We start from the raw sequence: 14,701 nt of genomic DNA on the forward strand, positions 1-14,701 counted from the left end.
TGGGTCACACCCACTGGTGCTCAGGGACATTCCTGGCACTCCTCTGGAGGCCATATAAATGACAGTGATAGAGCAATGAGGATTGGCCATATGCAGATAAAGTTCTCTATATTTTTATTTTCCCCTTTGTTAGTCATAAACACTGAGACTAAGGGCAGATATTCTACCTTTCAATTAATTAATTTCAATTAATTTCTGGCAGTTTCTAATGCTTTCTGGGAGCTACATGGGTTCCTAGTAGTGTAACTGATAGATTCCTGATAGGTTGAAGGATGGTTTGTAAACTTTGGTGTTTATCATCACTCTGGTAGTATGTCCTGCCCTTCCTGTTCTTCTACACACATTTTTTTTCAATATTTAATGAGTACACAGGACTGTATTGCACATATACTTGGGATAAAGTTGGAAATGACCTCAAGAAGCTGAGGAATAGGGATATCCACACCTGTAGTCAACTTCTGAGGCCATTGGTGTAGTCAACTTCTGAGGCCATAGGTTCCTTGTCTTATATCTACTGACCATACTATGGTTGAGGTAAAAATTCTGTGACTGAATCAGCAACACACGAAAATTTTGCTTTAAAATATATGAATTGTAAGGCCTGAACTTTAAGGTACAGTAGGTAAGGTGTTTGCCTTGCATGTGACCAAGCAGGATTTGATCCCTGGCATCTCATGGTCCCCTGAGCCTGCCAGGACTAATTTCTGAGTGCAGAGCTGGGAGTAATCCGAGTGCCTCTGAATTAGGTCCCCCAAAAATGTATGAATTGCATCTACTCAGTTTATTTTATAAGCCCAGAAAATTTTCAAATATCTGTACTAGATTTACACATTGATAGTCATTTTGAACACTTTCATGAAGTGGGCTTCAGATAGGGATCTAGTAGATTGCCTTATTGCTCTCTGATGCTTTAATTTCAGTAAAAACAGTAATGAAATGGATCTTGTGATAATTAGAACTAGATAGTCATTTTAATATACACTACTTCTGTAAGAAATTTGCAAATTCATAACTATTCTTGATAGACCCTGATAAAATATCAAATCCATTCAAGAATTTGAAAATTCAGCACCTTCAGCTTATTTTTTGTTTTTAGGTAGCACAAACAGAAAAGACTATCTGGGTGGCTTTTACTTACAGTGATGGTAGCATCTCAATGCTGGCCATCAAGAAAGATCTGAGCAGAGGGGTGCAGCCACAGGAGGGAGTGAAGTGGTGCATAAGGAAGCTGTCATGATGTGCCACATGATTTGATCCCAGGACCTCTTTAGCCAGAAGAGAATGGTGGTAGTTAACTTGTCTGCATCAAAGGAGTTGATCATGAACGGGCTTAGTTTATTCTGAATTTAGACAGTTTCCGTGAAGGAAAGGAACTTGGAAAAACTTTTATTTGGATTTTTCTAAACCCAGGATTTGTCCTCACGTGTCTGCTAAGGTAGAAGGAAAGTCATTGGCCATAATACCAGTAGAAATTCATGCTAATATCGCATCATCCCTGCAGTCCACGTTTTGCCATTGTACCTATTGGGTGTTGTTCCTGGTCATTCATTTCCTGTCCTTTTTCTGTCCCCTCTTGTGTTTTGGCATTTGGAATTTGTATAATTTGCTTCCGGTAGGGCTTCTTGGTCATGTAGAGTAAGTAGATAAGAAAAGATGCAGAATGAGACACTGAAAAAAAACCCTGTTGCAATACAGAAATTATGTGACACATTACTTGCAAGAATTTTGTTCTAGCAAAAGCTGTTCTTGAAGCTGTACCTGTTTATCAGGAAAATGGGAAAATCATTCTGCTCAGAGCTAGTGGAATGGGGCTTGAGGTAGATCGTGCCTAGCCTATGTGAGGCCCTGAATCTGAGTGTGGCACTGTGTCACCCTACAGGCATCTCTAAAGGTGCCCCAAACCATCCACAACTACGGTGTTACTCTTTTTTTTTTTTTTTTTCTTTAAAGCATTCTTTTTAAGGGCTAAAGAGATGTTTAGTGGGTAGGGCATGTGCCTCCAAGTGATATCCCCATATGTCCCCCAGTGCATGTGGGAGTGATCCCTGACTACTGAGCCAGGAGTCAGTCACTAGGTGTAGTCCAGAAAAATAATCCTCTTACCCCCATCACTCCCTCCTAAAAAGCATTTTATTTAGTAATAGTCATTTAAATCACTGGTTTTGATTTGTTTGTTTTGTTTGGGGGACTCATTTGTACTCCGTGATTTCTACTGGCAGCTCAAAGTTAGGGCCCAAAGGTCCAGTGCTGCTTGGCCCCTCAGGTGCCTGGGAATATTCCAACCACTCCAGTGGTGTTTGGGATGATCAGGGCTATACCTGGTGATGCTTGGGAGACCATGTGGGGCCAGGGATCAAGCCAGGATTGATCTCACACCAGGCAGGTGCCTGTGCTATCCAGCCCTCCGTGGACATTTTGCTAGTTATCCTGCTATTTTCTTGTGTAGCTACTGAACGTTTCAGTGAAATCACATAATAACTCTGAAGAAACGAGTCTTAATCTAACATCTAGAAAACCTCTAATATTTTCTTTAAAGATGTATACCTGATTCCCTAGAATATAAATAATTGTTTTGTCATTAATAAATGTGTTACTTAAAGAAAGGAAACAAGGGTCAGGATAAATTTGTATATTGTTGGATTAAGAATCTTTAAAATTGGGGGCCAGAGAGATATTACAGTGATTAAGGTACATGGCTTGAATGCAGCTGATTCAGTTTCAATCTATTATGGTCCCTTAGCACTGCCAGAAGTATCCCCTGAGGGCAGAGCTAGGAGTAACCCCTGAGTACTGTTGGGTCTAGACTGACTCTTCTCCCAAAAGAATCTTTAAAAAGGGGTAGAAAAGTGGAATTAAAAAATATTATTTTTTTTTTGCTTTTTGGGCCACACCTGGTGACACTCAGAGGTTATTCTTGGCTATGCATTTAGAAATTGCTCCTTGCTTGGGGTACTCTGTGATGCTGGGGGATCAAGACGAGGGATCGAACCACAGTCTATCTTAGGTTAGCACGCGCAAGGCAAACGCCCTACCACTTGCACCACTGCTCCTGCCCCGAATTTTAAAATATTTTTATGATTATAAAATGAGTACATAACTGAGTTTTCAGGTTGATGCTTAAAAATTCAAGATATGGGGCTGGAGAGATAGCACAGTGGTAAGGCCTTGCATGCCTTGCATGCAGAAGGACTGTGGTTCGAATCCCGGCATCCCATATGAACCCCTGAGCACTGCCAGGTGTGACCCCCCCCAAAAAAAATCAATATATTTACATGTTTGTGGAGGGAATAGATGCAGATTTAATGATCAGTGCCCCCGTGGGTACGCCTTGACATAGCAGAGCTGTACTGGAGTCAAATCAGGGCTCATTATGGATCTTTGGAAGTGCTTTGTTTGGAAAATGGAGCAGTGTTTTTAAGTTAACATGACCATGTGACAGGAGCTGGCACAGCAAAGAGAGTTGGTTCCTCTAAACCAGTTGTTTGCAGAAGGGTTACTTCAGGCTTGACCCTCAAGCCTCATGTCTGCATCCCTCCAGCCCCGCAGTCTGTTCCTTGCATGAGAAAGTGCACAGGTGTTGTATAAGCAGAAGCTTTAGAAAAATACACAAAATTGTATTTTCAAAACTTCTTAGATTAAAAGAAAGATTAATGTGTTAATAATGTGGCTGAGAGATGTGGTAGAGGAGCGCTTACCTGCCAGGGATCAATTTAGGCTCAACCTCTGAACAAAGCAAGAAGTAAAGGAGTAAGCCCTGGCCACAGTCGGGTATGGCCCCCAAACTCAAAAATAAAATAAAATATAAATATTACGAGGTAGCCGGAAGAATTAGTCACTAGTTTACCCTCTTCCTAGCATCAGTCTCCACTGGCCCCTTCCCCCGGTTTGATGGGTGTGTCTCTTCGAGTGGTGGGAGCATCGTGGAATTTGGAAGCACATTTGTGATTTCCTGTTCTTATACCTTTCTCCCTGTCTAGAACCAATGTTCTAAATATTCAAAAGAGGCCAAACTTACTTGTTAATCTCATCATAAGTTTGAAATTTCCTACTCCAGATCTTAAATTACAGCCTTCCCAAATTTCTTTGGCTTCTTTTTTTTTGGGGGGGGGGGGGTGATCATCGGGCAGCACTCAGGGGTTACTCCTGGCTCTACACTCAGAAATTGCTCCTGGCAGGCTCGGGATGCCGGGATTCGAACCACTGTCCTTCTGTATGTAAACCTACCTCCATGCAATCTCTCCGACCTCATTTTTAAACTTTTTTTAAATTTTTATTTTTATTTTTATTTTTATTTTTTTTTAGTTTCTGGGTCACACCTGGCTGCGCTCAGGGGTTACTCCTGACTCTATGCTCAGAAATTGCTCCTGGCAGGCTTGGGGGACCATATGGGATGTTGGGATTCAAACCACAGTCCTTCTGCATGCAAGGCAAATGATCTACCTCCATGATATCTCTCCGGCTCCCTCTTTGGCCTCTTTTAGAAGAAAAAAAAATTTTTTTTTTAACTTTGTTCTCCCTTGGGAGTACTACCTACCTTTTTCTAAATGAGCTAACAGAATATGCTTCCCTAGCTCCATTCCCCCATTTGCACTTGAATCTAGTCTCCTACTCATTCTATCATTCCAGTGCCTGGGGGAATGGGAATCATCCATTTTGAAAAACTCTGGTAGATGTTTTAGGGGTCCTCTACTATAGCTTGCAATTTCTTCATGAGCAAAATTACTAATAGCCACATACTGTAAACATGCAGTTAATAAGTATATTTGTATGGGTGGGTGAGGTGTTCTGTAATATGTTGTTTTAATACTAACTCACCCTTATGCAATAGCTGATTTTGAGAAGGCAGCTGAGGTTCATGTTTAAGTGAAGGCTGGTAGGAAAGAGAAGTGGAGGGGAGGGGAGGGGCATGCTAGGCAATGAGTAGCTGCTATGAGTTGGCGCTGAAGTCTGGAGGACCTTGGGAATTCCCAGTGGTGTCCACCCCTTCTGTCCTGTGAACTAACAGCCAGGTTGTTTGTGATTTCCCATGCTATTTAAAACAGGGTTCTCATGTATCAGCCCTCTGTAAGGGTGCCCAGTGCGACCTCGGTTGATCCTGCTGCTATTCCGCCTTCATTAGACTACTCAGTACCATTCCACCACACGCCAATCTCAAGCATGTCATCAGAGTTGCCAGGTATGTGGAGCACTTTTCATTTTAATTTTTTAACCAAGTTTTACTATTTATTTTTAATTTTAATTTGTGAAGCCAATAAAAACCACTTTAAAATTTAAAATAGAAATGCTAAGGAAATTTTGAAGCATTTCAAATTTAAAAGGTGCTTTAATAAACATTTTATATATATATATATCACTTTTACTACACAGAGCAATAGAGATTTCTGATAAAAGGAAATATAGTAATATAGTAGGGAAATGGAATTTTTTTTAATATTACAGCTTCACAGTTTAGGGAGAGTATTTTTTCAGACTTATTCTTAGAGCATCACTCTGTCTTCCATCAAAGCTTCAAAATATATTGGTCCAGGGAGCCAAAGAGATAGCACAGAGGTAGGGCTTTTGCCTTGCATGCAGCTGACCCAGGACAGACAGTGGTTCAAATCCGGGCTTCCCATATGGTCTCCTGTTCCTGCCAGGAGCCATTTCTGAGCGCAGAGCCAGAAGTAACCCTAGAGGTCCCCCCCCCCAATACCTAAAAAACTAAAATATATTGGTCTACTATTGCCTTCTGACTTTACCCTGTGGACTTTTTGTCTGTAAAGATAGACTAAGAATACTGCTTAAGATCCAGGATCTAAGGTGGTTGGTTCGAATCCTGGCGTCCCATATGGTCCCCCGTGCCTGCCAGGAGCTATTTCTGAGCAGCCAGGAGTAACCCCTGAGCACCGTTGGGTGTAACCCAAAAACCAAAAAAAAAAAAAAAAAAAAAAAAAAAAAGAATACTGCTTAATATTTAAGGAACTCTGTCACCACAGGGCCAGAGAGATAGCACAATGGGTAGGATGCTTACTTTGCACGCGCCCCACTCAAGTTTGATCCTGGTATCCTATATGACCCCCACGAACTCAGACAGGTGTGATCCCTGAGTGCAGAGCCAGGAATCTGCCCTGAGCCTCACTGGATGTGCTGGCCCCCCCCCCCCCCCAAGAAAGGTCAAATCATTTCTCTAGCCTTGTTTTGGGGGTAGCTTGAGGTAAAGTGAGGGGGTCAGTCCACATTAAGCAAGGTGGAACTTCCAATATTTTGTATCTATTCACAACTTTGTTGTTGTTGTGGTCTTTTATTTATTTATTTATTTATTTATTTATTTATTTATTTATTTATTTATTTATTTATTTATTTATTGTTTTTGAGCCACACCTGATGATGCTCTGTGGTAACTCCTGGCTATTCGCTCAGTAATTGCTCTTGGCTCAGAGGACCATATGGGACAGCATGAATCGAACCAAGGTCCGTCCTGGAACAGCCGAGTGCAAGGCAAATTTTGCCCTACCACTGTGCTATTGCTCCAGCCCCAACTTGTTTTTTTTAAAGGATTCCTTTAGCAGTATATAAGTTTTCTTCTTCCTGTTTATAATTTTTTTTTTTAGATTTATGAAGTTAATATTGACCTGTGATTTTTTTTTTTCCCTTAGTAAAAGTCTTTATTTTGAACAGAGTACCCTCAGGCAAAATCTGTGTTGAAACAGTCCACAATTATGTTTTCTGGCCAATTGAAATTTCTATTTGTTTTTTGTGTCACACCTGGAGATGCCCATGGTTAGTCCTGGCTCTGTGCTGAGAAGTCGCGCCTGGCAGGCTCGAGGGACCATATGGGATGCTGGGATTTGAACCTGGGTCTATCCTGTGTTGGCTATGTGCAAGACAAACGCCTTGCCACCGTGCTATCGCTCTGGCCCCATAGCCAATTGAAATTTGCTTAAATTATTTGAATGTATAAAGGGAATGATTAGAATAAATAAAATTTATGTATTAATACACTTAATAAATAAAAATCAAAAATAAAATTTGTGGACTACCCTTTGCTTCTTAAATGTTTATTCCATGTGTGCTTTGGTACTGCAGAAATGGCTTAAAAACTCAGCTTGCCCCAGTTTTAAAGGGCAGGCTGTTTGGATGCTGCTCTGGCCCCTTCAAGAAAGGGAACTCGAGGCTTTATTCCTGGCTACTGTGCTTCGTTTCCTTTAACCCTGGCCAGTTTCCTGTGACATTGAAGTGTCCCCATGGCTCACTTAATACACGTTATATAAGCAGGCATTCTAGAATGAGCCACATCTAGAAGATAGAGTGTTGAACATTATTCCTGAGAAGCTTCTAGTTACTAAAATAATCCTGGCCATTTAGCAACAGAATAGAATAAATAATAGAATAAACAGAATAGAATAAAAGTTGCATGTCACTTGCTCTGTAAAATTTCAAGTTATGTGAATTTGAATGAATTCTTCATTTAATAATTTGGAGATTTATATTACTTCAGAATTTGGGCCTTAAGTGAGATTTTATATAGAAGTCAGATTTAAAAAAATGCAACAAAATATGTTAACTGTATTTTGTAAAGTAGATTTTAGGTTGATATTAAGAAGTGAAGAAGACTTATACTGACTGATATTTAGCCTGTATAAGTCATCATGGTTATTCTAGTTACCAAAAGTGTCAGAGACTTTACCAGTTAGTTACTAAATACAATAGCACAGGAGCTATTTGTACTTTATAATTACCAGTTTGTACTCATCTGTGAATTATATCACAATAATTACTTCTTATTAAGAGATTATTATTTTTATTATTAGTAGATTCTTTACTTAATAGATTAATTAATGAATAGATTCTTTACTTTTTTTTTTAAATTGGTAATATGTTCTTTTGTTGTGAACTCTTTTAATTTTTATGCAGACATTTTAATAGTCCCATGCAGGTTTGATATTTAACTATTTAATAATGTAATAAGATATTGACTAGGACATCAAGAACGAAGAGATGATAAAGCTTTAATACATACCTTACCATCCCCTTTTAAACATTATAAACATGAGTCTTCTGAATCTACCTGGTAACAAAGAAGAAATGATAAAAATGAACTGCAGCTTGGAACATCTTCTGGCATTGTGCAACACTGAATACAAAATAAAGCAAATAAATAAATAAATAGACTTGTTTGTAGAATGGAAAACAGCTTGATTATTTAAAGAAAAACATGACAGTCTATTGGTAGTACTACATTGTCAAATGGGAATGGTGCTCAAAAGTTATATCATTAAAATTTGAAAGTGCTAAGCATTTATATATTTAATCCTGCAGCAGTCGTGTTTTGTTGAAGTTCATAGTCAAGTAATGAAAATGTTAGTAATAAAAAGCCAATGAGTCAGTTTCACATAAAGAAATATTTGAAGTATCTTAAACTTACAATTTTATCAGTGTTAATAAAGCAAACATTTAGAAAACATCAGAATTTTTAATGCTCTACCTTTTAGTTAAAAATAACTGAGTATTCCAGCTATGAAATACTTTGAATAGCATACAAATGTATGTGTATGTTTTCCAACCAATATCATTGCAGTGGGTAAGAAAAGAACATCTTGCTAACCATACAAGGCAGCAGCATCAAATCACTATTCACGAAACTATATCTATTTTAACAGTTTTATGGTCTGTCTAAAATTTAAAATACAAGGATGTGATCAAGCATTTGTTAGAAAAACCTCTAAAATAACCTTACTTCACCATTGAGAAACAGCTTCAGTGGGAAAATATTAAATGAAAACTACAGTGGAACCTTGTGTAGTCATAATCTCTATATGGGGTGACTCTCGAGAGGTTCGGCCAGACCTGTAGAAACAATGTTAGATACTTCATTATGGCTTTGCATAGGTCACCATATTCAGTTGCCTTCAGATGAGGTGTCAGGATAAACAGGTCAAAAAGGCTCTCAATCTTTACTTTGTAAATTGTATCTCGACTGGCACACATGAACTCTAATACCCATTAGAAAATTAGAGTGCATCTGAAGATCTGGGAGTTGAAATAGTGAAAAGGGGCATCCTCTAGTGTGAGGGCTGCAAAGAACAAAAGCAGTTTGGAAATGATATCAGGCATGAAATGGGACTAGTGTAAACATTAAAAAACAAAGAACATAATCAGTGCTGGGACTGTAGCTTTTGTTACAGATGTGCCTTAATTTTGGGGGCCCTTGATTCAATCCCTGGTGTCACTAAATGGAAATATCAAAAAGCCATACTAAATATATCTTCGCTCCCAGCACAGGATATTCCTATTCTCTACCCCCAAGAGAAAATGAGCTGCTGATGTTACTTGTGGAGATAACACATAGTGGAAGATCCCCGAGACAGTGAATTTCTTTTGGTTTGGGGACCACATCCATCTGTAGCTCAGGTTTTACCCCTAGTTCTGCATTCAGGAATCACTTTTGGTGGATTCGAGAAACCATATTTGGGCAACTATGTTTGGGCTGCTAGGGATAAAACTTGGGTCGACAGTGTGCAAACCCAGTGCCCTATGTACTCAATTATTGTTCCAGCCCCAGTAAGTGAATAACGACTTGACTTCCCTAGACAATATTACAGTTGATCCAAGTTTCACTCAAAGGAACTGAATCACTTAAAAACATTGTGATTCAAGGGGCTGGAGAGATAGGATGGAGGTAGGGTGTTTGCCTTGCATGCAGAAGGACAATGGTTCGAATCCTGGCATCCCATATGGTCCCCGAGCCTGACAGGAGCGATTTCTGAGCATAGAGCCAAGAGTAACCCCTGAGCGCTGGTGGGTGTGACCCCCCCAAAACAAACAAAATAATAAAACCATTGTGATTCAACAATAAGTGAGACAAAAACCCAGAGGCTGCTAAAAAGACAGATACATATAAGCAAAAAGGAGATGGACAGATGCAAGTCAATTAAATGAAAGTTTAAAGTCAAAGTGGTGTAGAGTGACACGTAATTGCCATTAATTCTACTAACCTATTATATCATGCCAGTAAACATGTTAAACCTACCAGCATAGTCAAAGCTGGAACACTGGTATTAAATAGTTCCTGGGAAGAAGCTTGACTCTGTAAACCATGGGATGAGCCATCTGCCACAGACACTGCCCCACCCCACCCCCACTTTTCATCAGTTGCTGTAAAAACTTGAAGTTCTCTTTGGAGTTCTTTTGGTTAGCACAAAGTAGGTTTTGGCATTGGTCTTTTGTTTTTGTTTTTTTATTTATTTATTTATTTATTTATTTATTTTTGGCATTGGTCTTTTGTAAAAAGTGAAATGGTATAGTACCTGTTTTTGATAAAAGATGGGCATGCCTGCTAAGAGCAATATGGATGTATTAAACTTCTACAAGATATTCTTTCTAAGGGCTGAACAAAATTTGAATTACTGTTGAGCAGAAGCAGAGAGGATTTGCTAAAGATAAGAAACACAGAGGGGAAACTACTTATTGAATGTAAGCTACGGATAATCAGTTCAGTGGGAGAAGTGGTTGGAGAGGTTTTTCCTTCAGTATACTACAGGTTCACACCACCTTGGCAGACCTTGGAGGGGCAAATGCAATGAAAAAAAAACAACAAAACAGCAATTTAATGAATTGTGGCAGAAATGGTTTCTAATGATTGGTGCGATAGTTATCACTTGATACTGACTTAAAGCTTATTCATAGTATGAGATTATAAATTAAATTTTTGATAAAAATTTTTCCATACTGGCAATTAGCTATTTTAACTCTCCCCCACTAATTGTTATTATTTTGAGTAGTAATCTTGTATCAGGCATTTACAGTGTACAGTTAGTTGTTAATTAAATATAGACCATCTTGAATAAATGGTAGCACATAAAAGTTCTTGATGCAAATGAAAATTAGCCTGTCTTGATGACCTGTTCCTCATATGTGATTTTTTAAAATAGGTTTTGAAATTCAGAACAACAAAGAGGCTTGGGGGAAATCACTAACTTGGAAATTTATTGCTTAATTTCTGAAACCTGTGATGTCTCCCCATTTATGATTATAAATTGATCACTTTAAGAGAGGTATCAGCAGGCAGCTCTTGACAGTTTTTCTTCTAAAACATTCAAACTTCCTAACCCTTTGGTTTAGAAGTCATTTGCCGGTTACCCAGCACACTGGAGTTTGTTGGTGAACGTTGGTTACCCAGTGCTTGCTTTGGTCTGTTCTGCCACGTGGGAACTGGGACACTAGCACCCCAGAACTTCAACCTCTGTAAGGACTCATTGTGATATGCAGTGTGGTGTATTTTAAAATAACAGCAGTAATAAATGAAGTACTTTGAGTCTAAAATATGTTTTTTTTTCTTCTCTTTTTTGATCTATATTTAAATAAATTAGTAGCTCTGTCAGTGTCAAGGAAGGAGAGTTTGTTTTGCCCAGTTGTACTTCTGAAAGATTTGGACAGTTACCTTTACGTTGTTGGGAGGTGACTTTCCTCTTGATTTGTCAGAGAATGTATGTGTTTGAAGGCTCATATTGAGAGAGTATTTTATTGAATGTATGTATGTTCGTATGCATATTAGATACCACCGATTCATGGTCTAGAATTTCCCCATGCTGAGTGGTAAACACTTACCTGAGGTGTTTCATGATTTATACAATGTGACTTTGGGGAATAATTTTTGCCTCCAAAATATGACACAATTATTAACAAAGCATTTTTGTTTTAGGTTTGGATTTTCTTTCCCTTATTCCAGTTGATCCTCAGGTATGTATCCTGAATTTAAGCAACTAATTTGTACTTGAATTTTGGCTATGATATAAAACTAAAAATGACCAGTTGCATAAAATCAGGACAGCCAGTTCTCAAGTTTGTGGATTGTCAGTCAGTTTTGCTGCCAAACTGCTTGGGTTCCTCAAGCTTAAAATATTGGTGGGTTTCTGTGAGTTATCCTTTCATATTAATCTTATTTTAGGGTGGAGCTCCTGGTGATATCTGTAGTCAGGGCTCAGTTATTGTTTCCAATGGTGCTTTGGGCCATGTTTGGCAGTCTGTGCCCTGTGGTACAGGATTGAAGTTGGGTCTTTGTGTATACAAGACCTGTTTCTTTAGCCCCTGAGCCATCCTTTTAAAAAGATCATCTTGGAACAAAAGAGATTTCGATTCCATGATTACTAACGGCTCCTTGGCACCCTTAGTGACAGACCGACTTCTTTGTCAAGCCAGTAAAAGGATGGACAGTGTTGCCCCTTCAGTTGTCCTTGGGAATCTTTGATTTATTGTTTTACCTCTGAACTACCCCCTCTCTAAATTCATGTTGTCCTTATGCAGATAAGCACACTTTATCATGATATAAACAGAACTAGCTGTTACACTGTTTGGGAGTTAAGTAAGAATTCAGAGGCATGACAGCAGAGTTCAGCATTCATTTTATAAATGAAGTTTGTACGTTTTTGAGGTTGTCAAAAAAACAAAGGGGAAACAAATAAAATACATGCACCTGAGCTTTTTATCCCAGTTTTCGCACTTTTCTTAGAATATTGGAAATGGACACCATTTTAGAGACATTCAGTACCTGTATGGAGTGTCTTCCAATCAGTTTTGAATCTCTGTGCATTGTATTTATATTATTGATAAATCTCATTTTGAAAGGCAGCCTTGATTTTAGTTCTCACTCTTGTCTTCCATAGACTGGCATCCTAAACCTGGGCCTCTTCCCATTTTATGGGTCTTGAAGGGCATGCAGATCTAAACAACTTCTTTAACACCCTGTTCTACAATTTAGTGTCTCAAATGTTTGGTTGAGGTTATATATGAAGTTGATAATTGTGATCAGATATTCTTTCTGATCTTTTTCATGTTTGGGCCTCACTTATTTTACCAAATTTAATGTATTTTACTTCTTACAAAGTAGTTATGGCACTAGAAGGACTAAGGACCAGAGATGTGTCTCAGGTTAAAGCACAGCTTCTTATTTATGAGACCTAGCATTGCAAAGAACAAAATAAGAGAAAAGTATTCAGGTTTGAATTTGGGAGTCAGCAATCAAAATGGGAAGGAAAGGAACTCAAGACAGACTTGGAGAGGGGGTTGGTAAGCAAGCATTGCAGGCAAGCTCACTTGGGCCATGTTCCTGTCTTGAGGATCCTGTTGTAGTCAGGTATCCTATCTTAGCCTCTGTTTTAGAACAGAGCTTTCCTAATTAAATAGATCCTGGTGTCTGTCAGTGTTCACAGAAGACTCCAGCATTACCATTCAGCTCATTAATTTTATTGGTGTTTCTAAGGATTCCTAAAGTATTCTCTTACTGAATTTGGAAAGTGTCGGTGTATTTCATATGAGTGTGTTTGCTTAATTCCATGAAATTGAGTTCTGCCCAGTCCATTATGATATGATTTAAACCTGGTGCAAATAGAACATTGGGAGCAAATGCCTAATTGTGAGGCCATTATCTGCTATTGAGTAACTTTTGTTTTTGTTGACATTTTTGTACTTGCTATCTCTGTGTTGGGTAAACAAACCAATTCTGCAAAGTTTTGAAAAGAAGCAAGAGAATGCCACGCTCACTAAATAATATGAGATAACTAAGTTCACACTACCTTCCATCCAGTAGAGGTGCCATTTTGTGAAGCTCGAAGTTCCACTGGGATTTTGATACATGGCTGTTGCTTGAGCATAGCTAGCAAGTTCTAGTTGCTTGTCTTTTAAAAAAAAGTCAATGTCGCCTGCCCCTCACCTGCATCATTGTTTGTTTCAAGCAGTACTGTCCTCCTATGTTTTTGGATAGTCTCACCTCACCCTTAACAGCAAGCAGTTCGTCGGTTACCACCACCAGCCCCCAGGAGAGCAGTACTCATGTTAGCTCCTCCGGCAGCAGGAGCGAGACGGGGGTCATCACCAGCAGCGGGACGAACATTCCTGATATCATCTCATTGGACTGAAGGGCTCACATTCAGCCTATCTGCTCTTTCTTGGATCGCCGGCCCATCCATGGAAGTGATTTTGTTGTTGTTGTTGTTGCTGTTGTTGTTGTTGATGCAATTACTTTGATATTTATTGAAACGTCAAGTGGATTCTTTGCTTTCTGAGCAATGCATCCCGTTGATGGCCGCAAGAACCACACCACACTCTGGGATGTTCCTTCCCGCTGTACTAGAAACTGCATCTTCTGGAGAATTTCTAGAGGATTTCCGTGTTCCTGTTACTGGATAGATGGATTCTTAAAAAAAAAAAAAAAAAAAAAAAAAGTAAAGATTTTTGTTGTAATAAACAGCAATAAAGTTATGTAAATATTTAAGTGGACTTCCTCCCCTAATTAAAAGATGTAATTGGTGATCCTAAAACTGACAGCAGCTTCTGTTTAACTTGATGAGAAGTAGCAATATATGGAAAGAATTTGTTTCCCGAATGAGCCCCTTCTCTGAAGATTTGTAATTTTCATAAGAGCCAGAGCTTGACTCGCACTTTGCTTTTTGCAGTTTTCACTTTTCTTCATGCTACCATCAAAGTGGGGGGGAAAAGGCCTTTGTGAAAAGTGATTCCTCCCTGGATTTTCTTTTATACTCTGACCTTGTTTGCTAATATGAAGTTCTGGGTTCTGGCTACTCTCTGGGGCCTGGCAGAACCCTGCCAGTTCTGCTCTAAGTTGTTTCTGGTTATTTTACGCTCTCATTCTAGAGATTTCTGTGAATTAGGGGCTCTCCCCCCCCCCCCCCCCAGGAAAAAAACTAATAGTGTGGCTAGAATGTTC

General features: G+C 39.0%; 1 protein-coding gene across 4 annotated transcripts in view; it reads left to right on the forward strand.

Annotated features, from left to right (window-relative positions):
• Positions 1-14,298, forward strand: part of PIAS2 (protein inhibitor of activated STAT 2) — a 71,918-nt gene extending 57,620 nt beyond the window's left edge. For 2 of the 4 annotated variants that reach the window (XM_049781540.1, XM_049781542.1), the window contains 3 exons: positions 5,043-5,176; positions 11,681-11,718; positions 13,710-14,298. In XM_049781540.1, the coding sequence (XP_049637497.1) occupies positions 5,043-5,176; positions 11,681-11,718; positions 13,710-13,892 (355 nt within the window). In that variant the 3' untranslated portion in view covers positions 13,893-14,298. The remainder of the gene's footprint in view (positions 1-5,042; positions 5,177-11,680; positions 11,719-13,709) is intronic. The other 2 variants (XM_049781541.1, XM_049781543.1) reach the window with 1 other exon arrangement.
• Positions 14,299-14,701: the final 403 nt, after the last annotated feature.

This window comes from Suncus etruscus, chromosome 10 (assembly GCF_024139225.1).
Source record: "Suncus etruscus isolate mSunEtr1 chromosome 10, mSunEtr1.pri.cur, whole genome shotgun sequence".
NCBI classification, from domain to species: domain Eukaryota; kingdom Metazoa; phylum Chordata; class Mammalia; order Eulipotyphla; family Soricidae; genus Suncus; species Suncus etruscus.